The sequence below is a fragment of the Cricetulus griseus genome (assembly GCF_003668045.3).
Source record: "Cricetulus griseus strain 17A/GY chromosome 1 unlocalized genomic scaffold, alternate assembly CriGri-PICRH-1.0 chr1_1, whole genome shotgun sequence".
Lineage (NCBI taxonomy): Eukaryota > Metazoa > Chordata > Mammalia > Rodentia > Cricetidae > Cricetulus > Cricetulus griseus.
The window spans coordinates 11,158,019-11,173,499 of record NW_023276807.1 but is presented as its reverse complement, the minus strand read 5'-3'; the positions used below and the strand labels follow the sequence as shown (position 1 = coordinate 11,173,499).

General features: G+C 46.6%; 1 protein-coding gene across 1 annotated transcript in view; it reads left to right on the top strand.

Annotated features, from left to right (window-relative positions):
* Positions 1 to 15,481, top strand: part of Vwa3b (von Willebrand factor A domain containing 3B) — a 176,942-nt gene that overhangs the window by 20,438 nt on the left and 141,023 nt on the right. Inside the window, 2 exon segments of the mRNA XM_035453446.1 lie at positions 6,603 to 6,772; positions 9,658 to 9,773. Coding sequence (XP_035309337.1) covers positions 6,603 to 6,772; positions 9,658 to 9,773 — 286 coding nt within the window.

Below are 15,481 nucleotides of genomic sequence, written 5' to 3'. Positions count from 1 at the left end.
CTCTGCTCTTACTGTGGATATCATATGACCAGCTACTTCAGGCTCTGTCATTGCTGTGACTTCCTTGCAGTGATGGACTGAAACAAGGAACTGTGAGCTCAGATAAATGAATTTCTCATGGAAGTTGTTCTTTGTCAAGATATGTATCACAGCAACAGAAATAAAACTAAGACAGAACCTATCATGCATTCTGATGCACTGACACATGGTTTTTGATTGGCACCTTTGATAATAAAACTTCACCTGACACAAGTGAGTAAGAGGTAGTGCCTGGTGTCTTCTCCTGCCACTAGGCATGTTTCTTTGAGAGACTCTGGTGATGGGACCTTTTAAGAGAGTGTTACAAAGGCAAGGGATTTCTCTGGGTGGGAGGGATTCCTTAGCCAGCTTCAACTTCTCCAGAGTGGGAGATGGAGGTCTGCTTGCCTTTGAGATATAGATGGTAAATACTCTAATAGGTTCCTCTATTCTGGAAGATGGGAGTCTCTGTAGGTTTCAGTCTTTATGTAGCTGCATCCAGGAGTCCTCCTCTCTTTCCAAATAAATAAATGCATGCATGCTGGCACAGCCCCATGTTTATCGATTCTTAGGTGACGGTTTGAAATTGGGAACACATTTTTCTGCCCTCATAAAGCCAGCTGAACACATGCTTTCCATTAAAGAAGAACCAGATACAAATTATTGTGTTCTTTGGCTTCTTCAAGTCTTTTTTGACATCTGCAAAATTCCAAGTGTCAGCATCAAAATGGAATGTTTCCCAGGCTTTGGATATGCATGGGTGCATGCATGCATTTGTATGTGTGTGTGTGTGTGTATGTGTGTGTGTGTGTGTGTGTGTGTGTGTGTGTGTGTGTGTGTTTACGTGTGTGTGCGCACATGAACATGCTCTTTCTTTGTGGACTTGACTGTACTGATCCCTGCTGACTCTGGCCATCTGATATGACTCCAGTCTCCAGATGACCTTGCTTTCCTCCTTTATCTCCCCTGGGTTCATCCCTACTTTAGAAAATATGAACAACCTAGTGAGTGCTAGAGGGATCCTTTAGAAGAACCAAGAAAGGTACTGGCCATCACATTCAATCTGTGGTCTAGAGCAAATTCAAAGTGTATACAGACCACAGAAGTCCTTCACCAATAGCCCTATCTGTGGGTGATCTGAAGGAAATCCCAGTGAACACAGCTGTCTTGTGTATTAGAAAATTCCATGCTTTGTGTCTCAGAAGAGTGAAAAACAGTATGTATGTGTATGGTGGGGTAGACTGGTTTCCCTAAAGGTCCATTCCTCTGCTCCATGCCCCTAGTGACCATCCCATAGAATTTTAGTTTATCCATGTAATCTGCTAGGAATAGAAAAGACTTAAATGTCAAGCTACTTTTGGAATAGTGACTATATCCACCTCGACTTTTCCTACTGATGGCAACCTGCTTTGGGTTGTCTTGTTTCATCCATGGGCCCTGAAAGTCATAGACATTAATACCCAGAAATTAACACGGAAGCCTATATTATGTGAAGCCCATCTGTGGAGGAGGCCATCGGGCTCGTTCAGTGCTGGCCTTAGTCACCTTGAAGAAGGAACAAGAAGGGGGAAGTGAGCATGGGTCTTGGGGTCTAAGAGGAGCCCAGTAGAGTGGGAGGGGTCTTTTTAAGTCATGTCTTCAATACTGACAATTGTAGTCTGAGCCATCACTGTATCCTGTGCAAAGGACCTGGCTCGTGGGAAAGGCAGCCTGTGAGCTACTGAGGAAGTGCTTGGCAGGTGAGGACTAGGGTCCTCAGAGTCCAGCTGTGCTAGCCAGCACAGGGTTTCCACGGTACCATCAGGCCCTGGAAACCTGCAGACACAAAGCTTGAAGGGTCTTTGGGAAAGAAAGGGATATTTAGTAGAGTCCTGGTCTTTGGTCATCCATGAAAGCTATCTGAGAAGTTTCATTCATGCTTTCAGAAGGCTACCTGCCCTGCAGGATGCCTGGCTTTCTGTTTTTATCTCACTCTTTCCTTCATGTCCCCGGTAGGTACACGTTTAGATTTAGGGTTTTAAAAATCATATTCACAGGAAGACTAAGTGAGTGAATTAAAGACAGAATCCCCCAATCCCGTGAGCGGCCTGCCCTGCTGATTGCCAGACTGTCAGTCTGTAAAACTGACATCTCATTTGCTTCCTTGGAAGAGTTTAGACAGTTGTAAAACTTTTCCATTGTGTCCCTGCCTAAATCAGGGCTCTTGAAATATCTAATGGATAGTGAAGGAATGGAAAGGAAGGAAACACTGTCAATATGGTTGAGTTTGGGGGCTAAGTGTAGGCCCAGTGGGTTCAGGTCCTGGACACGTGAATTGAGTTTTGTTTGTTTTTTCAACCGAAGAGATAAGGATGGTGTTGGGCTAGGCGGTGAGTTTGCTAAGCCTTATAGAACTCTCGTGGGGATAATGGGTGGAATATAGACCTTAAAGCCTGGAAGGGCAGATAGTCTGTGATGGTCCAGGGTATTAGGAGGGATCTAAGAAGCCAACTAGAACTGATGCCAACACTGATCATAAGGAGGAGTCATCACCATGAAGGGAACCAGAAAATCAAAATGGCCCAAAGATGGGAAGGCTGTCAGAGAGATGGGGAAGACCAGGAGTTAGAGCCCCAGGTATGGAGTTGGTTTAAAATGCTGCAGTGTTTTGCTGTATGAAGAGAGAGGCAGAGTCTTTGCCAGCCTCGTTGCTGTGCTTTGGGCTGCTCTCCATTTCGCTTCTTGAAGAGGGAAGATTTTATGCTGGAGGCTCTGGGATGAGAGCTGGCTTGGACTGGTGTCAGAGAGGGTAGCTGGGTAGAAGCACTTGCTCCATCAGTTTCTTTTCTTGCTTCCAAAGCCAATGCCAGGAAGATGCCTAAGTCTCTTTGTCTGGGCAGAATGCAGGTTGCCATGTAATGGTCCAGACTGAAACAGGACTTAAGGGTGTCATCCTAATTGTCTAATTGTGTGTGTGTGTGTGTGTGTGTGTGTGTGCACGCGTGCACACGTGCGCATGGTGAAGGTGTTACACAACTGTATACATTTCTATGAAGGCCCGAGGTCTTCAGATGTCAGAGATCTTCCTCAACTGCTCTCCACCTTACCTTTTGAGACAGGCTTTCTGACTGCACCTGGGGCTCTGTGATTGACTATCTTGCCCAGTGAGCCCCATGGGTCCCCCGGGTTTGTATCCCAAGCACTGGGCTTATAGACACTCACCACTCACTGTGCCTGAATTCTGCAAGAGTCCTGGGGATCGAATTCAGGTCCTCATACTTGAGCCACAAGTGCTTTACCCGCTGAACCACCTCCCCAGACCTTACCACTCTATTTTATGGGAAATAAATGGCAGGAGCTTTTGGCTTGCTCCAAAGAGGCTGAACACCTCAGTGCGGTAAAGGCGATTTTCAGTTCAATGACATCCCAAGGGAAAAACATCTCTGCACGAAAGCTTCCGTTTCTTGGGCCATTGCCAGCAGCAGTGAAGCATCCTGCCAGAGACTGCTGGTACAACCCTCCCCATCTCTAGGTCCTTATCTCCTTTTTGCTCTCACAGACCCTGGAAGGTACTCCGTCTGCCCCGTCTGGGGCCATGTGTCATTTTTGATGCCTATGAGAGATTATTCCTACATTAGATTTGAGCGCAGAGCTAACTGGAAAACGCTTGTGAGTGACAGTGCCTCGATTGTACTCCTGGTACATAGCCTGTGTGACACAGGAAGAGGAATGACCTGGGATGCATTTGCTGGAAAACACAATCCAGTCAACTTAACACTTCATGGAAGGCTGTTTCTTAGTTTTTTCGGTTTTTTTCCCCTGCCAGCTGGGTGGCTGGTGGGAGGAGATGTACAGCATTCACCGGGCTTCGCTGCCTAGTGGTTACTTCTTTTAAAAATCTGGGAGCTAGTGTTGACAGACTGGAGAGGAAGCGGCATGAGAGGGGGCGGGGCTTTTCCTGCCTGTGGGTGGAGGTAGTGGCTGACATTGTCCAATCTGGGTTCTCACTTTGGCTATCTAACTTCCAAACTGGGTCCTCGGCTACCCCTGTTCTACTTGCCCCTTCAGACACCTAGTATGCTCTTTTTGCTAAAGACATAAGCTCCTAAACAACTGGGCAACCAGTCATGAGTTTATCCCCTCTCTACCAGGTTCGAAGTCAAGGGGGAGAAACACTTATTGACTAGCTTCAGCTTCTAAGGGCTTGAGATGAAAACATTGATAAGTCATGGGCCTAAGAAGCCTGTTTTTCACCCACACACAGTACATTTGCAGAGGCCTCTACCCAGTTCTCTGTGGAAGTGATCAGTTAAGGCGATTTTGAGGGACAGGTTCAGATGGTGTTGCTTTGATCTGTACTTTCGGAGATTTCTATAAAATACACATATTGCCATTAGTATAGATTCCCAAAGTGTAGAAAACCAAGCCATGCAGGAAGAGTTGTGCAGTCTCTTGCCTGAGTTCATGCATTGACGTCAGGAGGAGAGCAAGAGTGGTGTCACTGAGGACACATCTCATAGTCCCTTTGGTGGGCTTTTGTTGCAGTGACCCTGCTCAGACACCCCTCAGGGGAGGGGGTGAGAAGACACAACACCAATGACTCAGGCACCAGGAGTCAGTGAGTAGCAGAGCATGCCGTAGACTCGTTTATTAAGGAAGTTAGGCCTGCCTTTATACCCCCTCCCAAGGCCCTATTGGCTCAGGCTGCTGACTCCGCTGTTTGTCCTTTCCTCATTGGTGTCTCTGGTCAGGCGTCTCTTTGTCAGCAGTCTCTGGGCGTTGAGGCAGGCTTGGCGGCTTGGCTCAGGAAGTGCCTGCCGCGCATGCGCATGCTCCTGCAGGCTGGCCTGAGCGCAGGCGCCAGGGCAATTTCGGCTTGGGTAGGCTGGCAGCAGTTTCTCCTACAGGCTTTTGCATATCCCCGGATTATGCCAACATTTTTGGTGAAGTGTGCATCTCCCAGATCCCTAGGTTAATATGAGCGTGTCACTGTAGTCGAGGAAGTAAGTCATTTTCATTAAGATAAGTCTTGCATGTTTTCTCTCATAGATGCTCAAACTAGGGTGGTGGTCATAGAAGAGGTGTATCTGTTACTGTACTCATTGCTGTGACAAAAGAAGGGTTTATTTGGCTCACAGTTTAAAAAGGGATACCGTCTGTCACTGCGGGGAAGACATGGTAGCAGGAGTGTGAAGTGCTCTATAGCAGTCAGGAAACAGAGTGGACAGGAAGCAGAACTGGACTATGAAACCTCAAAGCCTGCTTCCAGTGACACGTTTGCCTCAGCGTGGCTCTACCTCTTATGGTTCTAACTTTGAGAACTGTGTGACCATCTGGGGACTACATGTTGAAACAAATGAGTCAATGGGGACATTTCACATCCAAGCTACAACGGGAAGGTGACAAGGAACAAGAGGGGAGATAAGAGAGGCTAACAGAGAAGGTAGAGGTATCCAGGATTTTGTATAGTTAATGTACACCAACACAAAAATGTGTATGTGTGGTGTGTGTTTGTGTGGTGTATGTGGTGTATTTGTGTGTGTGTGTGTGTGTGTGTGTGTTTGTGTGGTGTGTTTGAATGTGATGTGTAGTGTGTGTGTTGGTGGTGGTATGTGCGCGCGCGTGCTTGAGTGTGTGTGTGTGTGTGTGTGTGTGTGTGTGTGTGTGTATGTGTAGTATTATGGTGTGGATGGTTATAGTGTGTATGTGTAGTATGGTTTGTGTATGTATAATGTATGGTGTGGTATGTGTCTATGGGGGTATGGTGTGTATGTGTGGTGTGGTATGTGTGTATGTGTGGTGCATTGTGTGTGTAGTATGTTGTATGGTATGTGTGTGGGGTCTGGGGTATATAGAGGATGTGGTGTGTATGTATGTATGTGGTGTGGTGTGTCTGTGTGTGCCATGTATGCAGTGTGTGTGTGTGTGTGTGTGTGTGTGTGTGTGGTGTGGTATGGTGTGTGTGGTGTGTGTGGGTGTGGTATGTGGATATGCTTGGGTGTGTATTGCTTCTGACATGGACTGTCCATTCAGCATTCTACTCTGGCACAGCTGTGTGGAGCAGAGCAGGGATGGGGAGGGAGGATGTCACATCCTTCTCCTGACCAGCTGTGTAGAGTCAGGACGGCCTCGTCTCCCAGGTGTGTGTTTCCCTAGTGTGGGGAGAGCAGAGGATGAACCAACTGGGGATACCCCCTCTCTCCTGCATCCTTCCTCAGACTGACAGTGGATGAATTTGTGCTGTAGAATTCTGGCACCACCTGGGGGGGTGGATAATAGTATGCTCCCTGCCCTCAGTGGCTGGCTGGGCCAGAATTTCCCTCTGCTGTCTATGTGCCTGTGGGCCTGAGGCAGCTGCTCTCCAAATTTGCCAGCTATCTTCTTTGTGTAGCACCCAAGGACCACAGCCACTGTCACGAGACCCTAAATAACTCGCTTGATGGCCTTGCATCTCAATGACATCACAGGACACTGAACATAGCTTCTGTTCTTCCTGTCCTCTCTTTTATTTTACAGCAATTAGAAAATGTGTTGCTGATGAATAGTGCAAGGCTGGGTTGTATGGCGGGCGATAAGTCATTGCCATTGGTGCCTCTGTCTTGCAGATTGAAGCCATTTACTACTTTGTGGTGGGGGATGTTCCCAAGGAGTCCCAGGAGATTCTTCTTCAGGGGGTTTTGCAGATTCCATATCCAGTCTGCACAGTGTCCTTCAATGCCAGAGGAGAAGAAACTGTAGCTTTCCTAAAGGATCTGAGTGCCAAGACCCACAGCAGGTAGGCAGAAGATGGACTCAAGAGTGGGTGGACCACTTACAATCTAGATGCTTACCCAATATGTCCTCATGGACAGTCTCCATGGTTTATGTACCCTTTTCTTTATCATACAATAATCCAGTTCTTCTGTTTTGATGTTTTGGAGTCTTTCAGACTGCAGAGACTGCCATCTCAGTCGGCTAATTCCTAGAGACAGAAGTACTGTCTGGAGGTTCCAGGCTTTGACACTCAGGGCAGTTATTACCCTAGGGCCAGACATTGGACAACTGGAGGTAGCTCCCCACCCTATAGTTCACTGCAGTTGTTCACATTAACCAATTTTTTTAACATACAAGTTATTGCATGTTAAATAAGAGGGAATTGTTAGTGATATTGAGGCCTGAACTTAGCCTTTATTGACACCAAAGGCAAGCCGGAAACGCATATTTTTGCCCACCATTTTTTCTAACAGAGTTGGTGGAAATGCTGTCTTTGCCCACAGCTCCGGGAATCCTGATGTTCCATGTCTGAAGAGGGTCAGGACTCTTCATGTGCAACAAGACCTGTGAGAATCTGAGCTCACTGCCCTAGAAACTCTTCACACACTTTGAAATCACCAGGCACAAGGCTTTGACCCAGGATCCCAAGTATCCCCAAATACATGAAAGGGGGCTCCTCATCCAGTCTCTCTGGGGTAGAAACAAAGACAGGTGGCAGGGTTCCCTCCCTGGCTTGTCCTTGCCTCTCATCTCCTGGGGAACTTTTTCTAGGAGGTTCAGCACCCAGGGAACAGCATGCCACAGGCAGCACTGATTCAGCTGCTTACTGACTTTTAGATCGTCCATTTCAGGGTGGCGGGTTTGCATACAATGGTCAGGTAGAGGTATGCCATCCTCTGTGTGCTCTGGTCCCTCACAAGGAAGCCCAGTGCACAACCCTTAGTGCTTCTGCCTGTTGTAGTGTTGGCTCAGACACACCATGCCTTCTGCTATTCCTTTGTGCTCTGGGCTTCTGGGCCCAGCTAGAGAGCAGTGAATACCCAACTAGAAACAAGCATGTCTTTCTGGGCATAGCTTGCTGGTTGCTTAGGCCATGGGCTCTCTAGCTGGACTCTGATACCCGCCTCTCCCAACCAAAGGTGCCAAGGTTGTGTTTGTGTGGAACCACCGCGGTGTGGGTGCTGAGGTACTGTAGTACTCTCCAAAGAGCTTTCATAATTGTGTCTCACCCCATTAGAGAAACTTCTGCCCTGTTCTCTTTTCTAATTTGGAGAAGAGATCAGAGAGTAGAAAGTTCTAGACACCCAAGACCTTGGCACTCAGGGTCAGCCAGGACAGAACTCATGCCTCCCCCACACCTTACCCTTTCAGGTGGTCACCAAAGGAGGGGTGCTGGCCATTTCTGCTCTAGAAAGTGCCCAGGGGAGGTAGGCATAGCAAGGCTGTGTGCCCCGGCCTCCAGGCCACAGGAATAAGGCTGTCTTTTTCATTGCCACCAAGTCACTGTGCCAGTCTCACCAGAAACTCTTTAGGAAAATGATAGTCTTTCCACAATCCAGGAGGCCCTGAGACCACTCCCACTTTTATTTGTCCATCTGTCTACTCCAAGTGGTCCAGCAGGATTCCTTGAGTTGAATTAGCAGTGAGGAGAGGCTGATAAGCATCACCAGAGACTTCCTTTGTGAATCAGAGGTTAAGTTTCAGGAGTGCAATTTAGGGGCTGAGGATATAGCTCAGGTTGCCTGACTTACGTGTGTGAGGGCCTATAATCCAATTGTAGTACAGAAACGGGGGAAAGAAAGAGAAAAGAGATGAGCCCATCACCTTGCACCACACCAGCAGCTGCAAGCTTTCATGTGCACACGAATCCTCTTGGGATCTTATTAAAGTCAGATTCTGACTCGGCAGGTTCAGGCAGGATCCTGGGATCACAGATCTCTCACTAGCTCCCAGGTGACACTGCTGCTGGTCCTTGGACCACACTTTGAGTTGGCAGGCTCCCCCAAACTTGCCCACACAGGAATTCTTTTCATTAGCTCTTAAGCTCAAACCCTGGGGCAGTACGTGTTTGCTGAGTTACAGTTGACTGAAGCCACTCAGCAATAGGCAAATTAGTCAAGGCTGGGTGTACCCCCAATCGATGCTAATGGCTGCCATTCAGTGTCCTCATTTGATGCCTGGGCCCTGAAAACTGTGTTAATATGATAGAGACTTAGAGACAAAATAACACTATCATTTTCCTAGGACCAAGAAATACCATTTGGTTGAGCTAACTACTATAATGAGAAGCCACACCACTACTTAAAATCCCAAACCATCCTTGTGTGTGTGCCTGTAGCTGTATATGGGGGCCAGAGTCAATGCTGGGCATTTTTCCTAGTCACTTGTCACCTTATTTTCTGTGATAGGGCTTCTCACTGAACTTGAAGATCACTGATTGAGTTAGGCTGACTGACCAGCAAGCTCCAGGAATCTGTCTGTCCATATCTCATCAGTGTTGGGATCATTGATATATGCTGCCACTCCTAGCTTTATATGTGGGTGCTGGGGATCCAAACTCAAGTCCCCATGCTTGCTCAACAAACTGGGCTGAGCCATCTCCTCTCCTGGGCTTGGACTGTGGGAGTTGACAAGACAAGGTATAGGGAAGTCAGAGGATATGGTTAAGGTATAGAGGCTTGGCATTGGGTGTAGCCTTGTACACCTGTAGTCCCAGCTACTTGGGCGACAGAGGCAGGAGGATTGCTTGAGCCTAGAATTTCAGGACTGATGGGGCAACATAGTGAGACCCAACCTTGAGAAAACAAAACAAACAAACAAAATCAAGATTTGGAGCACCAAAGACAGCAAATTGACTGAGAGAATTGATAGGTATGTGCCTAATACGGAACACCTTTCATGTTTCAGATTCCATGCCTTTGCTGAGAGGACCGAGTGTCTAGAATTCTCTGCATTTTCCACAAAGGATGTTGACAGCTCAATGACTTGGAATTCAAGGAAACTGAAAGGGAGAATCCCTCCAGGTACCTGGAATCCTGAAAGGGCAGTATCACTTATAGTCTTAGTCATTTCAAGTGGTCTGCAAAACAGTTTGGGAATAAAGGACAAAGCAGGACCACCCATATCTTTTGCATTACTTCTGTGGTACAAGGGTGCACCCCATGGAATTTCATAGCCAGTTGGTCTGTCTAGAAACTGCTTTAAATGTATCATGCACAGAATCTAAGTGATGTGTGCTTGCTGACATAGGAACCTTCTTGAGATGTGGTCCTAGCCATGCTATTGCTGGGTCTAAGCTAGGCAGAGCCACCCTGTTGCCTGGGTTAGCTGGGGGTCCCTGCAGTTCTCAGGGTAGCGCTCAGTGTTTCTTGTGATGGAAGCTGTACTTGCAGGGTGAGCCTGCCCTTGTGAGGGTCAAGGCTAAACAGGGACTTTTATGGAGGCTGAGGGAACCTCATTTTTCATTCAGGAATGTGGTCTAGTGAATGAGATCACAAATCAGGGAGAAAGGGAGCTATGATTCCGAAAGCCAGTAATGGAATTGTGCTCAGAAAGCCAAGAGATGGGAATTCCTTTGGGGCTGATGAAATGGCAAAATGCTAGACTCTGAGTAAAGACGGGGAAGGAAGGTCCTGTCTGAACATTACATGACACAGCACAGCATGGCACTGCAACTATTTAGAAATTGTTGCGGTTTGGCTGAGATGTCCCCTGTATCCTCAGGTGTTTAGATACTTGGACCCCAATTGGTGATGATGTTTGGAGAGGCTTAGGAATTGTGGCCTTGCTCAGAAGTGTGACACTTGGGGGTGAGCTCTGAGGTTTTAAAGACTCCCACCAATCCCAGTTCACTCTTTCTGCTTCCTGTTTACAGTTTAAGATGTGAACTCTTGCTGGGTGGTGGTGGTGCATGCCTTTAATCCCAGCACTCCAGAAGCAGAGGCAGAAAGATCTCTGTGAGTTTGAGGCCAGCCTGGTTTACAGAACTAGTTCCAGGACAGCCAGGGCTACACAGAGAAACCTTGTCTCAGAAAACAAAAGACAAACAAACAAAAAAGCCCCCCAAAAACCAAACAAACAAAGAAAAAGATGTGAACTCTTAGCTTGCTTCTCCCAGCTGCTGCTATCTTCCCCACCACAATGGTGACTGTTGTGCCCAAATTCTGAACCCCAAATCACCAAGAGACCCATTCCTATGCAAAAGCAAAGTCTTTTATTGTTTAATGAGTTAACTGTCTTTAACTGGGTTCCTTCCTCTGTTTATCACAGCAGGTGGTGTGAGAAGGACCTGGAGAAACCCATGACTCTGGGAATTTATTGGGGTGTGCAAGGGGCGGGGGGGTGGGGAGTGTCTAGGGGTACGCAACAGACTCAGAATTGGTGTACTTCTGGGCTTGGGCGACCTGTCCTGTGTTGATTGGTCAACTGGTTGTTATGGGCTATAGGCCCTCCCAGGTGGTTGCTATGCTCTGCACATCACCATTAAGCCACTTTTACTGTAAAGCACGCCCAAAGCCCACCAGCTAATTTCTGACTGGTTCCTTCCACGTGGAGAGTATCTGACCTCCTAGTGACTGGTAGGAGGTACAAGGTCAGGCTGAGTCTTTTCTGCAGCCTGTCATGACTGCTAAAGAAGAGGGCTAGGTGAGGGCCTGATCCCTATAGTGATGAACTCTTATCCCTCTAAAAGCTTGCACTCAAATAAACCCTCTCTTCCATAAGTTGCCTTGGTTGTGGTACTTTACCACAACAACAGAAAAATATCTCTAAGAGAGCTAGTGCCTGCCTCTGCCCTTCTGCACAACTACAGTTATTAAACAGGCTTCTAGTTTCAGTATAAGGCAAGGACGACTCCTTGGGTAGAGGGAAGATGCTGAAGAGTCCTTGCTTTGCTTAACGGTGTTGCCAAGGCTCAGAGGAGAAGGGCATTTGCATCATCAGCCAATAGGATATCAGATAGAGAGCCCATACCTGACACACGCTTTTGCATATTCAAATTCTTCAAGTTGCAGAGAGTATAGCCAGGGAGAGAACTTCTATAGAGCACTGCTACTATAACTGACACATTTTTCTCATCATGAAGTGGACATGTCCAGATAACTTGAGAAAATGATTGGTGCTCAATTGTGCTGGTTAGTTTTTTTGTCAACTTGACACAAGTTGTTAGACCCCCGAAAACTCAAGTATCCGGGGTCCCAGGCCATGTTCGTGGTCACCCCAATCACCAGGCGGATTCGAGAGCTTGCTGCAAACTGCACGAGGCTTTATTGTAATTTAACGAGCTAACCCCATGTTATCTCGGGTCTTTCACCCACCCGAGATGACAGATGGCTAGCAAAAGATGGCTCCTAGGGTCTCCCAAGAGATCTTATAGGACAGCGTAAGGGGAGTGTCTAGGGGTACGCACAGGCTCATGATTGGTGTGCCTCCAGGCTTGGAGGGCTTGCCCTGTGTTGATTGGTCAACTGGTTGTTATGGCCCATAGGCCCTCCCAGGGTGGTTGCTATGCTCTCTACATCATTGCTGTGCGCTTGTCCATAAAGCACACCCAGGGTCGTAAAGCATAGCGCCACCAGCTAACTTCTGATTGGTTCCTTGTCACGAGACAGGCATCTGACTTTCTAGTGACTAACTTCTGATGGGTTCCTTGTCACGAGACAGGCATCTGACCTCTACGTGACCAAGGCAGGTTTATGGCAAGCACGTGTTCGGCTGTTATGGCTGCCGAAAGGGAAGCTGGTCCCTTCAAAGTGAGAGTTGTCTGGGAAGACGGAACACCTACAGAGGAATTGCCTCCATCAGACTATTGCCCTGTAGGCAAGACTGTGGAACATTTTTTATTTTTTAAATTAATGATTGATGTGGGAAGGCCCAGCCTACTGTGGACAGTGCCACTTCTGGGCAGGTGGTTCTGGGTTGTAGAGGAAAACAGGCTGAGCAGCCATGGGGGTAAGCCAGGAAGTGGTGTTCCTCCATGGCCTCTGCATTAGTTCTTGCCTGGAGTAACTTCCCTGACTTCCCTTCATGATGGATTTTATGCTCTAAAGATGAAATAAACCCTTTCCTCCCCAAGCAACTTTAGGTTATGGTATTTATCACAGCAACAGAAATCTAACCACTGGGTGCTTCAATCAGGGTGGAGAACTTGAGCTGTCACAAGCTCCCTAAGGCTTGTCAACTGTGACAAATGGGACTTGATTTTTGACCTGTGCAGTCTCTAGGGTGTTAGTGTGTTTGCTGCTGCTGCTGCTGGTACTCCAGAATACCTGAATAATTTATAAAGGACGGGGATGTATTTGGCTCATAGTCCCTAAAGCTGAGAAGTCTAAGAGCATGTAGCTGGTATGGAGAAAGGACTTTTATGATGCATCCTTCCAGGGAATAAAGTTGAAAGGCAAATGGGGGAGAGGTTTGCTTGGATATCAAGTCCTCTCTCACAGTGACTAACCCGAACCCACAACAGTGCCATTAATTCATTCACAAGGGCAGAGTCCCTTTAACCTGGTTACCTCTTAGCAAGTCCCACTTCCCACTCCCAGTTCTGTTGCTCTGGGTGAGGGGCTGGGGGAGGGTGGTCACATACAAACGACAGCACCTGACATCTAGTGACAAAGGAAACATCTGCCCATGTAGCTAAATGACATTTCCACAGCTGCCATCTTCTCAGCCCTGGAAGCAGATGACTTACAGTACAGACAGAAATATATATATATATATATATATATATATATATATATATATATATATATATATGCCTTCATTTTAGTAATCATGCGTTCCAAATTTGGGAGGGAGGTGTAAGGTTGTATATATGCGATCTCGGCTATCCATCACAATGCCCCAGAAATGCCAGCATTCCAAAGTTGACTTCTTCCACTCAAAGACTGCCCAGAAATCTTTGACAGATGATTTTGGTTTAGAAAATGTGTGGTCTCCAGTTTCACCTGGGCTCCCATAGCAGTTCTCTAATCTTTTTGGTTGTTGTTGTTGTTCCATGTGCCCCTTACCACACCAGCTGCTACACGAAATCAGCATTATCAGTCTCCCAAACCTCCAACAGGGTGGGCGGAGTCTGACTTCTTGGGAGATCTTTTTTTCTTCATAGGGCAGAAAACAGCCTTTCAAAGGGAGACTTAGACAAGCACTACTTAAAGAACCCACTCGCCAACCTGAGAGACAGTTCCAGGTGTCACTAACTTTGGATTCTACATATTTGGTTATTAAAGTCTGGCTCTTCTCCTTGCTCTACCCCAGTACAGAAACAAAACAAAACTAAGGCAAAAGAACCACTCTGCAGCCAAGATAATTAATAGTTTGTAAATTATAGTGTAAATTTATAAATATATAGTATATATTATATATATATATACACACATATATGTATACATATATTATGATACATATATTTGACACACACATAATGCCAGTATCTGTAACTGTGTAGCTCAGCTTTATTAAGAACACTCACTTTCTGAGCAGCTATCACAGCTACTCAGCTCCCGAACTCTGTCTTTTTCAAGTGGAAACTCTGCACCTATGAAACAAGGAATTTCCCATGTCTTATTCTGTTTGTGCCACTATAACAAAACATCAGAGCCTGGATATTCATAAAGAACAGAAATTGATTCCTTACAGTTCTGAAGCTAAGATCAAGATGCCGGTAGATCCAGTGTCTCATAAACTTCCTTGCTTCCAAGATAGTACTTGTTGCTGCATCCTCCAGAGGGTACATGTGTTGCATGTGTTGTATTCTCACTTGGCTGAAGTGATAAAAAGGCAGAAAACAGCAAACAGAGCTTCCTTCAGTGGCCTCTCTCTCTTTCTCTCTCTCTCTCTCTCTCTCTCTCTCTCTCTCTCTCTCTCTCTCTCTCTGTGTGTGTGTGTGTGTGTGTGTGTGTGTGTGTGTGTGTGTGTGCCACAATGTGCATTTGTGCATTTGGAGATAAAAGGAAAACTTGCAGTCATGGGTTTTTCTACTAGGTGGGTCCTGGGTATCAAATTCAAGTCATCATGCTAGGTGGCCACCTTGTAAGAGTGCTGCTCCATTGGCAGTAGAAGGGCCCTCACAACCTACTCATTTTCCCAAAGCTCTTACCTCCAATACTACTGTCACATTTGAGTATTAGGTTTCACCATAAGACTTTAGGACACACACTTAAACCATATCACCCCATCCCTTGACAGTATGTGTTCTGTGATTGACTTTTTTCCTTTTCACGTAAAATGCTGTCATTTCTCTCCTTTAAAGGGACAATCTTTTTTTTTTCTTATGACTTAAAAAAATTTTTTTGGACACAGACAAATATCTTAGTTGGTAAAGTGCTTGCTGCATATGCACGAGGATCCAAGTTCAACCCCCAGTACTTGTGTAAAAAAAGTTGTGTGTCACTGGACACCTGTAATTGCTGTGCTAGGGAATTGTTGGAGTCAGGAGGAGCCCTAGAGCTTGCTGGCCTGCCAGTCTAGATAGTCAGCAAGCTCCAGGTTTCAAAAGATAAGATGAAGAGTGCAAAGTGACTGAGGAAAGCACCTAACATTAACCTCTGGCTTACACATTCACACGGAAAACCCAGTGGAGGGTGGAGGAGAGAGAGGGAGAGACAGAGACACACACAGAGACACACACAGAGAATTAAATTAATTCATGTGCATGTATGTGTGGTAATACTCACCTCTGTGTACGCTACATATTATTCCATGCCCGATTGTCTTGTTCTAACCCTCTGCCGGA